The sequence below is a fragment of the Notamacropus eugenii genome, chromosome 7 (genome assembly GCF_028372415.1).
Source record: "Notamacropus eugenii isolate mMacEug1 chromosome 7, mMacEug1.pri_v2, whole genome shotgun sequence".
Taxonomy (NCBI): Eukaryota; Metazoa; Chordata; class Mammalia; order Diprotodontia; family Macropodidae; genus Notamacropus; species Notamacropus eugenii.
The window spans coordinates 114245362-114265210 of record NC_092878.1 but is presented as its reverse complement, the minus strand read 5'-3'; the positions used below and the strand labels follow the sequence as shown (position 1 = coordinate 114265210).

The window sequence follows — 19849 nt, the reverse complement described above, 5'->3', positions numbered from 1 at the left end:
AGCATTAAGTAAGTATAAAAAACATTACTGTCTTGGAAGCAACCATAGAGCACCAAAAGTACCAAATGTTCTAAAGCAACCAAACTGTAAGCTCCTTTATGATAATACCTGTTTTATATAATATATAATATAATTAAATATTATATATACTGTACTTATATATTTATTTTGTATGTATATCATATATAATTACCCTTAATGCATAGCCCAGTAACTTGTAAAAACACTGCACATCTAATAATTGTTTTTTCAATCAGATGAGTTTTTTTTCACTCCAAGGCATTTTGTTATTATAAGATGGGTGACATCATATAATTTAAATGTTCATTGGTAACTAAGATGTCATATTAAAGGGCCCATACCCATATGGTAGGAAGAGGGCATAATGAACAGTAAGTCCAGCCACCAAGTCAATAACTTAGGCTCACGTGACATCTCTGACATATGCTGTCTGTATTACCTTTGCCAAATTACCCAGTCTTCATTGTTCCAGGAACTTCTCTTGGAATGTTAGTTTTAGAATAGTGCTGATTTGCATTGAAGGATGAAATTTCCTCACTGGGAGTTGCTTACAGTGATAAAATGACAAGTCCAGACCCTCTCCCCATCTCATTAAAAAAAACAAGCAAGGAATACTCAATTTGGTATTAAAATCTATCTTACACTACGGGAAAGTAGAGGAGAAGGGGATAAGTGGGGTGTGCGGGGGATTATAGAAGGGAGGGAAAATGGGAGGAGGGAGTAATTAGAAGTAAACACTTTTGGAGAGGGACCAGATTAAAAGAGAGAATAGAATAAATGGAGGGCAGAATAGGATGGAGGGAAATATAGTTAGTTTTTCACAACATGACTATTATGGAAGTCTTTTGCGTAACTTTACACGTATAACCTATATTGAATTGCTTGCATTCTCAGTGGGGATGGGCGGAGAGGGAGGAAGGGAGAGAGTTGGAACTCAAAGTTTTGGGAAGGAATGTTGAGAACTGGTTTTGCATGCAACTGGAAAATAAGAAATTCAGGTAATGGATGTAGAATCTCTCTTACCCTACCAGAAAAGAGAGAATATGGGGAAAGGGAAGGGAGGAGCATGATAGAAGAAGGGAAGATTTGGGGAAAGAGTAATCAGAGTGCATAGTGTCTTGGGATGGGGGAAGGAAGACATGGGGAGAAAATTTGGAACTCAAAATCCTGTGGAAATGAATGTTTAAAACTAAAAATAAATAAATAAATTTAAAAATAATAATAATAAAGCAAAGAGAAATAATGGTAACAGAAACTATTTTTTGTTCCACTTAGAGTAGATAAGAAAGGAAGCATTTAAATTGTCCATAGAAATATTCTATTTAGAGATATAAAAGAACATTTTGAATTGTTACAATGAGTTTCAAACTAGGTTATAGAGTCTTTTAGGGACTTTTAAAGATATTTTGAAATCTTGCTTTGAAGCAAATAACTCACATTCCATCAATTCTTTTACTCTGCCAAGTCATTTCTAAGTTTGAATATGTCCCTAAATCCCTCTTACATGATTCAATAGGGATAAATGCAAACTTTTGGATTTGGGTTGAAAAGATAAAAAAGTTTGAGTAAAAGATAAGGCAGACATTCTTCAGAAGAAAAATGGCCACCGAATTGACATGAGGCAACAGAGATGCAGTGGCAGCTAGAAAATCTAATGGGATCTTAGGTCACATTAACAGAATTACAGTGACCAGGGTAAACAAGGTCCCTTAGTACGCAACACTATTCAGAGCATATATGGAATGTCACGTAAAGGTGTGCATGGAGATACAATGGCATATATGAGGATGCCCTGCCCTAAAGAAAGAATCTTTCAGCTTACATAGAAAGACAACATGCACTTGAAGAGCTTGGACTATGAAAGGGTCTATCATGAATTCACCACAATGATATTGTGTGACATACACATACCCTCTTCCTTGATTCCACCTTCTCAAAGAACATTGACTTTACCAAAAAGTACGCTGTAATGTTGACTCATCTATAAGTTTGCTGTCTTTCTTAAGGCTAGAATGTATTTTCCAATTCTATGCATGCTATTAAATCTTCTTGTTAAGAATAATATACAAACCTATAAGCACATCACATGTGTTTCTCCACATAGCTCTATTTCTCTTCCACAGTTTGACTCGGCTCCACTGAAATGGGTCTATTTTCTGCCGCTTGAACCTGACACATCCTTTCTTGCCTCTTTTCCTTTTGCACACATCATTCCCTATGCCTTGAATGGTCTCTTCTCACAATCCTGACCATTGAAATCATTCAGGAACAAGCTTCAATCATGAATTCCTCTTTTGATTTCCAAGTAGGATAAGGGTACATTGACAACATGCAACAGTGGAGACCAAGGGTTTACAAAGAGTATCTTAGGGCTATGCTGTTCTAATAGTTCAGGGGAAAGTCTTTTAATTTTGTACTTGATAAACTATTTTCATTAACTTTAGAGAACCGGTTACGCTAAAACTATCTTCCACGTAGCTCTCTCCTAAAAGATTTTGATTCCATGAGTCCATGTTAACATACTTCCAAACACTTGCATTGATAACAAAAGTACATTTCCCTTTGCAGTTGGTGAACCAGTGGTGATTCCCCTCTTCCCATCCAATCTTCAAGGACTTTTCTGGAACGTCTTATGAAACTGTGATATTATTAGATATACTGTACTTACTCATTAATATAGCTTATCATCTCTCTTGGTTTTGAAAATAGTCAAAGAAAAATATCATGCCTTAGACCTCCCTCAGTGCCTAGAGTAATTTTCTACACAGAAGAGGTCCTTAGTAATCTTATTCAATGAGTAAATGAAGCAAGACAGTCTGTGTATTTGATGTTCTGAAACATTTTGGGCGGAGGGATAGGGTGAGTCACTGCCTTGTTTTCTGTCAATCTCAGCTGGGTTCAGAAAAACAAAGCAAAACAGGACAGCTGATTGCTAAAACCCTTTGAATGCATTCAGTATATCATTCCAAACTATATAACATGGTTATAAAAATAAGGCAAGATTTGGAAGGTCCTAACAATGCTCCCTGAAAAAAAGAGGAAGGACAGAAGGTTTAGGGATCTGTGTGTGGTTGGTACATTTACCTCTCTCCATAAATCCATATAGGAAAGCATCTATGAGGAGAAGTTATATTTGGTACAAGATCAAAACTTAACATATTGATATCCTTCCAATCTAATCATTTCATGAGTTTTTTTTTTCTTTCTAGTAGTGACTAACTCCAAATTATCTCTCATTAGTATTTTTATACTGGTGAAACAACCAAACAAAAAAAGCTCTTTCTATGAGTTTTCCTTACCTTTACATCCTTGACATTCATCCTTGTTCCTTCCTTGCCAACAAAGATGTCATCAATGTCCACGAGGATATACCTGTCCAATGACAATGTGAGCTTCTTCCCTGACAGGAAAGAGATGGCATCTATGAAAATGAGCTTGTGCAGCCAAAAGTTCAGGTTGTTTCCAAAAAGGACACGCTGAATTCCATCATGAAGCCCCAAATCCTGAATCACTGTAGCATACAGATTGGTGTTAGACAAGGGAACTTCAAGGGACTCTGAAGTCTGTAATTCCGTTAAGAGAACAGGTTGGTAGGTTGAATGATTGAATTGGAAAATAGTCCAGTCTTCACCAGGCAGTGGGCCTTTCTCAACTCTTGGAGCTTTGGTAATATGCAACAAAGGAGATTGAGGGTTTACAAAGCAATCTTTTAGGGCTATGTTATTATAAAGGTTCAGGGGGAAACCTTTTAATTTTGTACTTGGTAAGCTATTCTCATTGGCTTTATGAAAACCAATTATGCTAACACTGTACTCCACACAGTATTTTTCCAAAAGCTCTCGATTCCATGAGTCCATGGTAACATACTTCAAAACATTTTCATAGATAACCAAAGTATATTTCCCTTTGCCATTGTCAGTAAGAGGAGGGATGTCTCCTTTGCCTGGAGCAATGACCATGTGATACTGAAATCGGCTGGACTCCAAGATGGCTATGATATCTTGACCAAGCTGAGAGTATTGGCTCTCCACAAACAAGAGAACTGTGGGATCTGTCTTTGATGTATCAATAGGTTTGACTGTCTTCAACTCCATTGACCGGTAGGGTAGAAGTTTGAGGTCAGCACATTCTGCCCCAGCAGTGGTTTCAATAAGTGTCACCTCTTGTTTGTAGCCCGTGTAAAGAAAATAAGCAGAAATGACAATGCTTGCCAAGCAGAAGGTGGCTAAGAGAAGAACAAGTGTTCGAAAGCTTCTTCGAAACTTCACAATAAGATTCATTTTTTAAATTAAAAAAAATAAAAATGCTTTTGAATATTATCTCCTAAAGTGCCATAGTGAATAGAAGTTGATATGGTGCAAATACCACTCCTCTGGAGTTCATGTGACCATTTCAAGGCATGTAAGAAAAATATATAGAGTCACAAAACAGCTAAAACTGGAAGTCCACAGACCTTGAGACACAGATTTGAAATAAACTTCTTTGTATACAGCCAGGAACAAGGACTGATGTAGAAGTCTCTATACATTATCTACAAGAAAGAAAAAGCTAGTAAATAAAAATACATATACATATATATTTGTTTGTTCTATGTGCATAAAGATGTACGGGTGCATGACAACAGGAGCTATAGCTAGCATTTATAATACTTTAATCTGAAATGTGTTTTACAAATATTATTTTGTTTTATCCTCACAACAGCCTTGGGGAGGTAGATACTATTATTATCGGCATTTTACAGATGAGAAAACTGAGGTACACAGATGATTTACTGAATGTCACAGAACTAGACGTCATATTTGAACTCAGAGTTTCTTGACTCCACATCGAATGTTCTATCCACTAAGTCACAGAGATACATCTAAACACATACCAAATATTTTGCCTGTGTGCTAAGAAATAACCTGACATTTATGGTTCTACAAAACTAACATGATTTACTACTTACAGCAGCACACCACTAATGGATGTCTTAGATAGGATTTAATTTTCAAAAATTCTATAGAGGTAGGAAAACACTGTCAACTAAAATCATCTCTCAAAAGTCTTTATTCCAGTGAAATGATAAACACTGAAAAATAAGAAATATGTGAAACAAGCTTTGATAGAAAATAAGAACTGCAACAAACTTAATTTTATGGCATTGGGAAAAAAAAGAATTAGCAAATGAATTGCAAATATGTTTTATGCATCTTGAAAGCAAAAATTAGAGAAATTTCTCATGAGTTCTAACAAGGGACAATCCTCCTCTCTTTATAGTTTTTTTTTCCTCCTGAAGCCTGAGAAAGCTTATCTTCCTTATGCAGTTAAAAAAAAAAAGCAATGGGATGGATATTCCCTTTTCTATGTATAATAAGGCTAAGAATATTTTGAGGCCATTACCTAGAAGGACTTTGGGGGGGAAACAATCCCCATTGAAAACATTATAGAATCCATCTGACGCAGAGTGGCCAGATGGAAGACAACATGTGGACTTAATTGTCAAAGCACATATTTCTAAACTTGCATTTCCAATTTAAAAGAGAAAATCTAGTTTTCTATTAATTTTAAAGCCATTTATTTTGCACTTCTCTTCACTTTTTTGTAAAAGAAATGTTTTAATTTATCAATTTTGTTTTTTATGTGATCGGTTTCTGTCAGGTCCTCTCTCCCTCTTCCTCCTAGAGAATTACCCCAGCTAGCAAATAATATTTAGAAGGCAAAGTCTGAAATAGAAGACACAAAAATAATTATGTTAATGATACGTTGAAAATGTCTGAAACCATGTGCAATGTGTAGCACTTGTGTACCTCCCATCTCTGTAAAGGGGTGGAGGAGTAGGAGGGTCTTCTCATACCTCTACTTTCAAGCCATGCCTGATTTTTGTAATTTTGCAATCTTTACTTTTAATATTGCATGTGTTATTTTCATGGACCTTGTTATAATCACAGTATATACTGTTTTGTTGGTTCTGCTCACTTCATTCTGCAACAGTTCATGCACATCTTTTGATATTCTCTGTGGTGATGATTTGTCCTTTCTTGCTATACAACTGTGGCCATTTATTTTGTTTCCAATTCTTTATTATCACAAAAAATACTACTATAAATATTTTGGAGTATGTAAGGACTTTTTTCTTATAAATGGCCTCCTGGGAAAATAAGCCTAGTAATGGAATCACTGGATCAAAGAGCATGAACATTTATTCATTTTATTTGCATAATTCTAAATTGCTTTCCAAAATGGCTGTGCACACAATTCCACCTATAATGCACTACTGAGCCAATCTTTCCACAACCCCACCACAACAGTGACTACTCCCATCTTTTTTCATCTTTATCATTTTGCAAGGTAAGAAGTAAGACTTCAATGTTGTCTAAATTTGTATTTCTGTTCTTAATGATTTGGAAAATTCTTTCATGTGATGTGCCCATTCATCTTATGGCAGCTAGGTGGTGGCATAATGAATACAGTTAGGAAGACCTGAATTCATATCCTGCCTTAGACAAATACTAGCTATGTGACCCTAACTTCTCTGAAGCACCTACTTCACAAAGATTTTGTGAGGATCAAGTTAGTTAGCATATGTAAAGAGCTTTAGAAATCTTAAAGGAATAAATACATATTTTTATGATATTACTGTCTTTTTTTCAAAGATAAGAAGAAAGCAGTGTGGAGCCAAAATTCTAACACTCTCATACTTTCAGTAAGTACAATATATCTATGCTTTTTTTTTTAAATGAAATGCACTAGTTGTATATCATTTAATGAAAGATTCAATTAAAATGCTGAAGGTGAAGCAGTCACTTTTTTCAGCTTTTCCCTAATGAGGAAATTGAAAGCATTATCAAACTCTCATATTTCCTTTACTAGAATTTACTGGCGTTTACCAAATAGTGCAAAGATTGTACATGTGGCATGGATTTATAGGCTTACTTAATTCTGGAAGGTAAATATGATCATGAGTTGAAAGCTATTTTATAGATTAATTATTTTGACGGTACTAATTATCCTTGGTGATAATTAAAAGTTATGAGAGAAGCTGGAAGAGGAATAAATAAACAGAAATATGTAGGCAAATTACTTAGACCAATCAGATTTTTCTAGAGAGCTTGAATACCATTAACTCGTCTTACATCATTTATAAGTCAACATGGGTAATCGCATGTTAATTTTTTACTTTGCATAATAAAAAAGATAAATTAGTAATGTAAAATAACCATTTAAATTTCATCTCCCTTATACATATTGTGAAATACAAAGTTTACCATGACATTTAAAGGAACAAACTGCAAATGTATTAGGCTGATAAAATATTTTTGTTTAAAATATATTTACAATATCCCTCAGACCACAGGTGTTGAACACACCGGGACCCTTCAGTACTCCTGAGTGGACCTGAACCAAATTAAAATGCAACTGGGAAATGCTTAGTAAATAAATAAAGTAAATAAATAAAAATACAATATAACAAATATGATGTTAATTTGTGGTTTTTTAAGTCAATATGCAACCTTCAGAGATTGTTTCTATCTGAGCTTAACACAATTGTTTCAGACTCTAGAGTAAATATTACAACTACCCTATATCCTTAATTTAATTCTTGAGAACCCAAATAATAGACTTTTAGTCTGTTATCCATATTGGACTAATTTAGAATCTGAAAGTTTCACTAATATTGGCCCCAGAGAAGAGATGAAGAAATGCAGTTATCTTCTTTTATTGTAGAGGTAGGTAAGTACAGTGTGTTATGTGTGTACATGCTAAAAGATACAAAATAATACATAGATAATATAAAATATAAAAGACACAAATAGTGGATCAGCTGCTTTTGCTTAACTGTTTTTTTTTCTTAAAAAACAAAGCTCACTGGAATGGGGAATTTAAAGGCATGTTTGAAAAGTAATATGACAGAAAAATAAAAGGCATCAATATTTTATTTAAAGATACACATTGAAAAAAAAGCCACCCCATGAAAAAAAAAATGCATCCTCTTCTTCCTGAATCTGAAATTCCTCATGTACAAAATTCAACCTGTGTGTTTGGGATTCCCTCTCATTTCTATTATCAAATATCATTCTGTGAGAGAACTCTTGCTTTCAAAAAACCTCTTTCTTGAGTGTTTCACAAGTCTTTTTCCTTAAGAGGATAAATTGAATTTTATTGAGGATAAATTAACTGTGGCAATAAAAGCTATTGGCTTGATATAAAACAGTGAATGCATGAATCTTAAAAAGAGCTCTGAATTTTGCAGATATACTCTCCCACCTCTCTGTTATAGACACTGGGGATAGCTTCCAATGACTGTATGAATTTGTTTTTAAAAATTCATAACCATAATGGAAGATTATCATTACAAAGAGACAGTTCACAAGCTATAGTATTTTGAATGTCACCAAATTTTTCCTCTTTTCATTTTGAATATGGTATAATAGTCTATTATGTCAATAATGAAATTGAGCAAGAAATTTGTAAATTATGGAAAGAGAAGAGGGGAGATAAGAATAACATTTATTTTCTAAGCCATATCAATTCTAAAACAAAAAAAATAATTCTATTTTCATATCAGTATAAAAGATAGGTTTTTTTTACAACTTTAAGAAGCACATCTTACTATGTAATGGTAAAAATGGGAACAAAATGCCCATAGGACTAGGGTTTGCCATTGTTACAAACACAATAAGTATTTAATGTGACATTTACTGGGTATTAATATAATTAAATTTCTAAGTGTAAAGGATTTACATTTTCATGACTGTTGTATTTGTGTATGTAGACAACAATAATCACTTATTAAACACTTCCTGCAAACAGATCATAGGGTAACATTTTGTGAAAGAAAGACTCATTAAATCATAAAGTCATCCTGCTTTATGTGATCTAATAGACTAGTAAAATGTAAATAAACCAACACTGGCAATTATAATACACAATACTGTGCAAATTAGTTCTATGTGAACTCTGAGGAAGAAAGTTATTGGTGATATGGGTTAGGGAGGGAAATCAGGGAAGGCTTCCTGGAAAAATCGACCTTTGAATTAGGATTTAAATGATGAATAGAAATTTGACTGTGAGAAAGAGAAAACCATTCTAGGTACATGGAACAGGCATAAGCAAAGGTACAGCATTATGAGAGCACAACTTAATGTGAAGAACAAAGGATTGTCTACTTTGACTGGGGCACAGAGGACACTGGTATAGTGGGTGGGGAACTGGATTTGGAATCAGAAAAATCTGGGTTTGAATCTTACCTCAGAAACTTCCTACCTCACTGTGCGACTGAGGGCAAGTCACAACCTCTCCATGCCTTAGTTTTCTCATCAGTAAAGTGAACGGATTTGACTTGATGGTCTCTACCACTTCTAAATTGCAAAGATAGGAATAAATGCCTTGCATGGGAGGGATAATGAGCAGATCTGTGGGCACAGAAAGTTGACAAGAAAAAAAATACCATTTGGTAACTAGTTATTGTTTTTCTCCTAATTAGTTAATTGAGCCTTGCCCACATAATCTCTCTCCTCCAAATCTTTCTGTTGATTAAATTAAATAGGGTCATGTTACTCCTTTGCTCAAAAAATCATCACTAGTACTCTTTTTCCTACCAAGTAAGGTTCATTTTGTTTGTATGACATTCAAGGTCCTCCACATTAGAATAATATACTACATTTCCAGATCTGGTCATAATACTGAGTCCCCAAACTAGACTACTCACAGTTCTCCTTATAAGTCCTGGGTTTTTCTGATTCTGCCTTTCTCTTCTCATTCCTGTACGCCCCTTTCTCTCCTATTTCACATCTGCTATAAGGTCTTTCCCCTATTTAAGTCTTTACTCAGATGTTACATTCTTCAAAAAGTCTTCCTTGCTACCTTCCTAACTACCAATCATCAATAACCTCTTCCCTTTGAGACCTCACATAACATCTTTCATGAAAATCAGCTTGGCATAAAGACAGAGTCGTAGGCTTTCAGTTTGAATTCAAATCCCATCTGACACACCTTCTGGCTGTGTGACCATGTTCAAGTTACTTAGTTTTTCTGTCCCTCAGTTTTCTCCTTTGTAAAATGATGAGATTGGACTCCATGTCCTCCAAAGTGCTTTCTAGTTCTACATCTATGGACCTGTGAACTTTGTTCTTCTCTTATAGATTTAACAAGTATTCATCTCAATGGTGTATGTCTCAGAATTAGGAAGGCAAAGATGGAAACCATTCTGATTATTTGCTCCAGCATAGAATCTGATAAGAATGGTCAAGAGTTAAAACATTTATGTTTCAAAGTGTAGTACTTGGACCGATTGAGAATTTTGATATCTAAAGTAATCATTTTCACTCCATTTATACTCTGGCTTCTTTTTTTAAAAAAAAATTAATTCTATTTTTAATTCACAAACAAAACAAACATTTCTCTGACTTCAAAGTCTATGCTAGGGAAGAGACATCTGTAAAATGTTGTGGAGATCATTTTGTCATTTGGTATTATAAAAGTGACTGTATTTTAATTTTCTAGGATCTATGAAATTTAAGTTAGTGAAGTCTGAAAATAGTTGGGTATGAAGAGAGAAAGAATTTTAATGTACTTTTTCTTCTTTTCTACATTGCCATTTTAGCTGCATTTTAAAATTTATACATATTTATGGATAAGTAAAAAATGTTAACATAGCTTATTTTACAAGATGAGTTTCTATAAAAAAAAATCACAGAAATTCCAAGGGAACACAAGGAGACATCTAGTCCCATATGTAAATGAAAAAAAGATTTAACTTTATAACATATGAGACAAATAACAATAGTGTCCTAGTTCTACATACTTGGATGATGGGGAGCATATTGTGTCAGTTTACTTTGAATGGCTAAAGCAATCATTCTTGGAAAAGTGTTCCCAACACCCAAGTCTAGATTAACCTCTTTGATGTTTCCACACATTACTCTTGGTCCTGTCTTTGGGAATTAAACAGAGCAAATCAGTCTCTCTTCCACACAGTGGTCCCTCAAATACATGAATGCACCTACTTTTCTCTTTTTCATACTCACCAGTTCCTCCATACATGGAATGTCCTTGACAACCTTCATCATCCTGATTACCTTCCTTTGGTTATGTTTCAGCACATCAGTGCTCTCTCTCACCCAATTAAACATGATACTCCTGATGTCTTCTGAACAAGACTGGGAGAGTAGAGCTAAGACTTCCTAATCATGAAAACTATAGCTCTCAGTGCACCATAAGACTGCACTAGTCCTCTTGTCTATTTTCTCATACTGTTGACTTATATTGAACTTGAAATACATGAAAATCCTCAGTCTTTTAATATAATGCTAATAGATAGCATTTATATGGCATTTTAATGTTTGCAAAATGATTTTCATACATTGTTTCTTATCCTGCCAACATATTTGGAAAAAAGGAAGGAAGGAACAAGCATTTATCAAGCACCTACTATGTATCGGACATTGTGCTAAATGTTTTACAAATATTATTTCATGTGACCATCACCACAATCCTGGGAGGTAAGTACTACTATATTCCCATTTTACAGTTGAGGAAATTGAGGCACACAGAAGTTAAGATGCCTGACCAGGGTCACACAGCTAGTTAATGTCTGAAATCAGTTTTGAAGTTAGATCTTCTTGACTTCAGGTCCAGTGCTTTGCCCACTATGCCACCTAAACGCTCACATGAAGTATTATTCAGTGATTCTTTTCCCATTTAGTATATGATTTTTAAATTTCATCTGGATTTACCATCTGGTTATGTAAACATTGTTTTACCACTATCTAGCTAAATTACATAATCTCAAGGAAGAAATTAACCAACTATTCTTCTATGAAGGGCATCCTGAACAAATTCAACATAATTTTAGTGTCAATAAACATCAAAAAAAGTCTAATTGAATGAGGAGCTATATATAAGTAGGGTATTTTATGAAACTGTCAAGGTTATAGAATTTGGGAGTGAAGCCAAGATGTGGAGTAAAAGCAGGGATTTCCTTCAGCTCCCTGCCCCAACCCTTATAAATATCTATAAAAAATGATTAAACAAATTCTAGAGGTGCACAACCCACAAAATGATGGAGTGAAAAAAATCTCCAGCCCAAGACAGCTTGATAGGTTGACAAGTGGTGTCTATCATACTGGTCTGGGAGCAGAGTGGAGTGGCAGTCTGGCATGGGTTGTGCTAGTACAGAAGGTTAGAGTTGACCTCAGAGGACTGAATCACTGGCAGCTGTGTCAGTTCCTAGACTTCTCAACCCACAAATGCCAAAGACAACATAGAAGATCAGTGGGAAAATTCTGTGGGACCTGGCCGGGCTGCAATTTAGCCTCAGTCCCAGGCTGGCTGTGGTGACAGCAGTGGCAGTGGCAGCAGTGTCTGCTCCTGGGGCTTTGAGCCCAGGTGGGAGATCAAGTAACTGATATAAAACCATTGAAGCCTGGGACAGTACACCCACCCAACCCCCACCTCCATTGGAAGCAGAGTCCTACCTTGACAAGGACATCTGTATCTGGTTGGGAATATGACCAAAATGTGTCAAAGATCTGAGACTATAGGACCTTACTTTGATGACAAAGAAGATCACAACATACAACCAGAAGAAGACAGCAAAGTCAAAGCAAGCACCTACATCAAAAGCCCCAAGAAAAATATGAATTGGTCACAGACCATGGAAGAGCTAAAAAAGGATTTTGAAAATAAAATAAGAGAAGTAGAAGAAAAATTGAAAAGAAAAATGAGAGTGATGAAAGAAAATCATGAAAAACAAGTAAACAGTTTGAGAAAGGAGACCCTAAAATATAGAAGAAAATAACACCTTTAAAATAGACTAACCCAAATGAAAAAGGGGGTCCAAAAGCTCACTAAAGAAAATAATTCCTTCAAAATTAGAATGGAGCAAATAGACCAAAAGAATGAAAAAAATAGAAGACAATGTGAAATATATCATTGGAAAAACCACTGACCTCGAAAATAAGTCCAGGAGAAATAATTTAAAAATTATTGGACTATCTGAAAGTCATGATAAAAAAAAAAAAGCCTAGACATCATCTTTCAAAATATTGTCAAGGAAAATTGCCCTGATATTCTAGAACCAGAGGTAAAATAGAAATTGAAAGAGATCCCAAATGTAAAACTCCTAGGAATATTGCAGCAAAATTCCAGAGTTCCAAGGTCAAGGAGAAAAATATTGCAAGTGTCTAGAAAGGAACAATTCAAGTACTGTGGAAATACAATCAGGATAATACAAGATCTAGCAGGTTCTACATTAAGTGATTGAAGGGTTTGAAATATGATTTTCCAGAGGTCAAAGGAGCTAGGATGAAAACCAAGAATTACCTACCCAGTAAAACTGAGTTTAATACTTCAGGGGAAAAAAATGGAATTTCACTGAAATAGAGGACTTCTAAACATTCTTGATGAAAGACCACAGCTGAATAGAAAATTTGACTTTCAGATACAAGAATCAAGAGAAGCATAGAAAGGTATACAGAAAAGAGAAATCATAAGGGACTCATTAAATCATTAAAGTTGAAATGTTTACATTCCTACATGGAGTGATGATATTTGTAACTCATGAGACCTTGCTTAGTATTAGGATAGTTGGAGGAAATATAGATAGATAGATAGACAGACAGATAGATAGATAGATAGATAGATAGATAGATAGATAGATAGATAGATAGATACACAGATACATAGTAAACAGATGGAGAGCACAGAATGAGTTGAAAATGAATAGATGATGTCTACAAAATAAAATTAAGTGGTGAAAGAGGAATATATTGGGAGAAGGAGAAAGGGAGAGATAGAATGGGGTAAATTATCTAATATAAAAGAGGCAAGAAAAAGGTTTCACAATGGAGGGGAAGAGGGAGGTAGTGAGAAGGAATGAGTAAACATTACTCTCATCAGTTTTTTCTTAAGGAGAGAATAACGTACACACTCAATTGGGTATCTTACCATACTGGAAAGAAAGGGGGCAGATGATAAACGGGGCATATGATAGAAGGGAAGGCAGATTGAGGAATGGGGCTAGTCAGAAGTAAAGACTTTAGAAAAGGGACAGGGCCAAAGTTGAAAATAGAATAAGTGAGAGGTGGGATAGGAAACAGGGAAATAGAGTTAGTCTTTCACAACATGACTGTAATGAAGTGTTTTGCATAACTGCATATGTATGACCTATACTGAATGGCTTGTCTTTTCAATAAGGGTGACTGGGAAGGAGGAAAGGGGGAGAATTTGGAGCTCAAAGTTTTAAAAACAAATGTTAAAAATTGTTTTTCCATGCAAATGGGAAATAAGATATACAGGCAATGGGGTATAGAAATCTATCTTGCCCTTCAAGAAAGTAAAGAGGAAAGGGATAAGGGAGGAGAATGATAAAAGGAATATATACTGGGGGAAAGGGTAATCAGAAAGCATGCCATATTGTGGAGGGCAGGGAAGAGACAAGGAGAAAATCTGGAACTCAAAATCTTGTGGAAATGAATGTTGAAAACTAAAAGTAAATAAATTGAAGAATAAAGAAAAGATTGTGCAATTTGAAGCTAGAAGGAGCCATAGAATAAATTATATAATGATTTAAAGCTGCAAAGACATCTAAGTGGTGCAATGAATAGAACTCTGGACTTGGATTCAGAATAGACATGATTTCAAATATTTTCTCAAATATTTATTTATCTGGGTGACCCTGGGCAAGTCACTTAAAACTCTTTTGGCATCAGTTTCCTCATCTTTGAAAAGAGGGAATGGCAGCTACATATTACAGGGTCACTATGAAGATTAAATAACATATAACATACGAAAACCACTCTAAAAAAGTAAAATATCAGAAGAAATATATAAAGTGTTCTGCCAATCTTAAAGTGCCATGTAAATAATAATGATATAATAATAATAAATACTATTATCATTCACATTTTAAATGATCTTGTTGAAACTTCTTCATCTTTCAAAAGAGAAGATGGACTTATAAAAATTAAATGAAGTAAATAAATAAATAATAGACAAATTCAATTCACATCGCATAGGTAGTATGCCTTGCATCTGAAACTTACTCTTCTGGTCCCAAATCCTGTGTTCTGTCTAGCATATAATGCTATCTCCTATTGTGTTCTGATTAATGGACCTGCTTTCATTTGAGTATGTCCTTTAGAAATCCTTAAGCTTCTGGTTCCTTCCACATTGTAGGCCTCTATTGGGTTACAGCTATCCCTCAGTCTCTTTGCAGAGAGCATAAAATTGTGGGTTACAGGCCAACTTCAAAGGCAGGAAGACCTGGGTTCAGCCTTACCTGTGACAAATATTAGTAGTGTTAACAAGATAGGGGGCAAGTTTTTAAATCTTTTTACACTACTGGGTAATTCTCTAAGACTGTAATTTGCAAAACAAATATCTACCTAGATTTCTAGAAGGAATTGCCTAACAAAGTTTTCAACAACATGTCATAACAGGAACTATCCAAAGTAAATTTTGAAAATCTAAGATCTCATTAAAATGGACATTTTAATGGCGGTAGAGCTGTATTTCTTAAGCACCAGAATAAGAAGACGGAGATCCTGCTTTTCTAGAAAACTGATACCTTTAAAACTTACGTTCATAGATTCAGAGCTACTCTTGCAAACAATTGGAATGTTTCCTAATTTTTCCAAGATGCATCTCTGTCTATATTTCAATAGTTAATATGCCTACATCTCAGCAGCAAAGGGTGGGTTTTTTTCAAGCATGAACTCCAAAAAATGACATTTCAAAGCACAATGATACCATCGATATCACTCTAATAAACTGTAACCTAATACAGGACTATATTGGCAGTTCTAAGCTATCAACTACATTCAAAAGGCATCATGGTAACCAGAGGAGTAAAAACCCAGTGATTTATTTTAACAACTTCTCTTAGGAGATGTGTATATTGCATTCTTACAATTTTCCCAGGCCAGTTTCTGAAAGAGACGATATAACATGATTTTTTTTCTTTGAATAATGCTTCATTTTTATTAAACCACATGGCAAAATTCCTGTGCTTGTTGTCCTAGAAATCTACTTCATGAAGAGAACAGAGAGACAGGCAGAGGAAAATGCTAAGTGTGTTTTGTTCTGCTTTCCATTTTTATTTCACTAAATTCTGGCAACTAGAATGTTCTCATAGAATGTTGCTGTTGTGGTCATGTTGAGAAATTAGGAATTTGTTCCCATGCTCCATATACTTATTGTCCTTTAAATAATGTATTGTTCTACTTAGGTTTGAAAATATTAGTATAAGAGCAGTTTCATCAAAAATTATGGGCTTGAATGAAATAGAGTTAAGCAACTCTGATGCATTTACGCCCATTCTTGGAAATTCAGCATATACTTGACCCACCTGGTCTGATGCTCTGCAATTTTGATGTTCTCCTCACTCTGGGACTGATGAGACCACCTTAGGGCTTGGCCTAGGATGATCCCAAAACTTAGTTTATCACAAAGAATGCCCCAAACTTCTTTTTATAAGAAAAGAAGTAGAAGGTATTCAGCATTGGAACATAACTCAGAGGTCCAGTTAGATTGAGACCTATACCCTAAGAAGCAAATAGAAATGAACCAGTATCTGCAACACTGAAAAATCTCTGAAATTCAGCTAAATGGCTAAGTTCTCCCCAATACATATTAAGAACAAAATTTGTTGTAGAGAGACAAGGTCACAAGTTGGAGAGCAAAGGACTAAATTTCCACCTATGTGAAAGATTTTCAATTAATACTGAATCTAGAAAGATGTTTTGGAAAAATATTATGCCACAATATCAGTTCCTATTATATAAAGCCTGAATATAAATTTTCCCCCTCAGGAGTTTTCTCATACATACATACATACACACACACACACACACACATATATATCTATGTGTACACACATAGATATACATACATCTATTATGTGTGTGTTTATATATACACATATATGTGTGTATCTACCTATCAATCTATGTACCCTAAATATGCACACACGCACACACACACACACACAGATATACCATCTGAACAATTGTCTCTTTTTTACATCTTATTATTTCTATTTTCTTGTGCAATACAAAAGAATGGAAAAGATTATAGACGATACTTTTATCCAATAAAGGAAACTGAGAAAATGTTACCAACTATCAAATAACACAGTCATGTCTTTAAGGATCTTCAGGAAAAATGGTCTTTCCATGCACATAAGGAAGGTATCCTTGAAAAATATGTGAAAATGAAATGCAAGTTTTAAAAAATTAACATGCTCAAAGAAGGGATAGAGATTAGACCTATGTTTTCATTGTTACAGAGAACTCCAAGATGAGGAAATTCCTTCTGTATCTTCTCTGAGACTCATGGTCTTAGAGAGTTACTTCCAACAATTGAGTCTTGCATTGATATGCTCCCAGTCCTCAACAGCATGTGATTTTCTCAACTATGAATCTGGCTCTCCATTCATTAAGCCACGCTGTTATTCATATTCTTTGAAACAAACAAAAACTAATAAACAAAGAATCAGATTAAATATGGAATACGTATTCAAATGTCACTCAAATTCAAGCTATTTATATTTTATTAAGACAAAACATAAAATTGAAAACCTAATGCAGTTATTCACTATCTTCCTCTGAAGTTATTTGTTGCTTTTCAAAAAAAATATAATTTTTAGGTAGTCAATATAACGTGTTTCTCTTGACCTTTATTTGCATAGTATTTTCTCCAAGCCAGGATCTGTGCTAAGTGATTGGGATGCAAAAAGAGAAAACAGATAGTGCCTGCCCTCAAAGAGCTCACAATCTAACAAGAGAGAAAACTTGTTCAAAGGAAGTGATCAGCTTTTGCATTCACTGTATATATCAAAATTGTTTTCCAAAACATTTGTGCTGATCTGTAATTCCTCTAAAAATATAATAAGGTGTTAATTCCTATAAGCCTATCAACACTGAATTCAATTGTGTTCAAGTTTTGTGTGGGCATGTGTGTGCCTATTTGAGTTATCGTGGTGTAAATTTGATTTTTTAAATATGTTTTTCTGATTACTAGAGAATTTAAATAAGCTTTTTTGTGGTTCTTAACTTATATTTTCCTCCTTCAAAAAAAGTGGGTCTATATCCTCTGTGTCAGGTAATGCATTTTAAACTGCTAGCTATGTGACAGACAACAGGTTCCTGCCATATATCACCTCTATATTCCTCTCAGGCTCTGACACCACCCTTCATTTTCCTTTGGTGCCCATACCCAACTTTCTCCAACACTTCAATTTCTGACAACTCAGACTTTCTATCTCCTGACCGGTCTCCCCTACTTCCTGTTCCTGACGAGCTCCAGATACCTAACAAACCACAATACCATCTGCCATGAAGTCAAGAGTCTTGAACCATTTAATCACTCCTGTACCTCAATTGTCCTTTCCCAAACCACTGCCTCTACCCATTCTACAATGGTGAGCCCTATTCCCACTCTCTTTTACTCATCACATTCCAGTGATTCTGGCTCTTAGTTTCCTCAGCTTTCCTCAAGATTCAGTTCAAATGCCACCTCTTACATCAGGCCTTTTCTGTTCCCCCATAAACTGTTAGTAGATTCCCCTCTAAGGTTATCTTCAATCTACCCTTTTGTATCTTTTTTTTTTTTTGGCCTTTCTTTACATCCCCAGTGCTTAGGACAATACCAAACAAATAGAAAATCCACAAAAGAGTCTTGTTGATTGATTCATTCATTTATAGTCACAGCTGACTGAAAGGCATGGACAATGAAAGATCCCACTGGGCCACTTGTTTGTTGACTTCAAAAAACCCTTGACTTGGAAAAAAGAAGAGTAACTTCAAAGGATCGGCTCAAATAAGGCATCTCTCTCACATGTGCAACCTCAGAAATAACCCCTGACTGCTAACATCAAGGTAGGAATCAAAGAAAGAGCCAGTCTCACTCAAAGTGCTTGCCATGCTCATTGTCATGAATGATTTCCTGCAGAGATCAGAAGTAGAAATTATATCATTAACATATTTTATCCAAGATCAATACAACATATTTTTCTCATTCAATAATATCCTACGCTCCACACATTGCATATATAACCACTAGATGGAAAATATATCAGCACATAGCTAACAAAATACATAATTCATGCATAAAATTCTCTCTATATAACTATATTAATGATGTATATGCAAACAATTTTTCACCCACTAAAACACATTTTAATGATAAATGGCATAAAATGTAACTAATTTTATATAAATATGTTGCATATTTATTAAGAATACATTACACAAGGCTGTCGTACTTATGTCTCTAGATTAACTTTGTGTGCCACACATAAGTCTAAAACTGAGATTAATATATTGTAGACTACTATCCTTAGTTTCTCAAGATATAGCTTGTTTATTATTATTATTTTCATTATTATTGGCAGCAACATATGCAGCAGATAGACTCCTGGACATGGAGTTAGGAAAAACCTGAGTTCAAAATCATTTGATAGCTGTGACCAGAAATTTTAAAGTGCTTTGCAAATATCTCCTTGTAACCTCACAACAACCATGGGAAAAAGATGCTATTATTATCCTATTATACAGGTGAAGAAACTGGGAGAGATAGAGATTACATGATTCGCCCAGGCCACACAATTAGATTGGCACTCAAGCCTTCCTTATTCCACATCCATAGTTCTATCTGCTGCATCACCTAGCTGAGTGCCCAATCTATCTGCCTGTATTTATTTTTCACTGCTACCCAGTCAGATCGGTTTCTGAACTGGTTTTACCTTCAAGTGACCCAGAACCATTGCATTCATCCCTTCCTCATGATAATTCATGATAATCTTGATTTCTACTTCACAGAGTTGAAGAAAGGAGTTCCTTTTTAC

At 34.9% G+C, this 19849-nt stretch overlaps 1 protein-coding gene across 2 annotated transcripts in view; it reads right to left on the bottom strand.

Annotated features, from left to right (window-relative positions):
* The window catches only part of LOC140514133 (bifunctional heparan sulfate N-deacetylase/N-sulfotransferase 4), a 397643-nt gene that overhangs the window by 348873 nt on the left and 28921 nt on the right, over positions 1-19849 (bottom strand). Inside the window, exons 1-2 of one of the 2 annotated variants that reach the window (XM_072624211.1) lie at positions 9252-10753; positions 3321-4552 (exon numbers count right to left, since the gene is read on the bottom strand). In XM_072624211.1, the coding sequence (XP_072480312.1) occupies positions 3321-4301 (981 nt within the window). In that variant the 5' untranslated portion in view covers positions 4302-4552; positions 9252-10753. Of the gene's footprint in view, positions 1-3320; positions 4553-9251; positions 10754-19849 lie in introns of those variants that run through there. The other variant, XM_072624210.1, reaches the window with a different exon arrangement.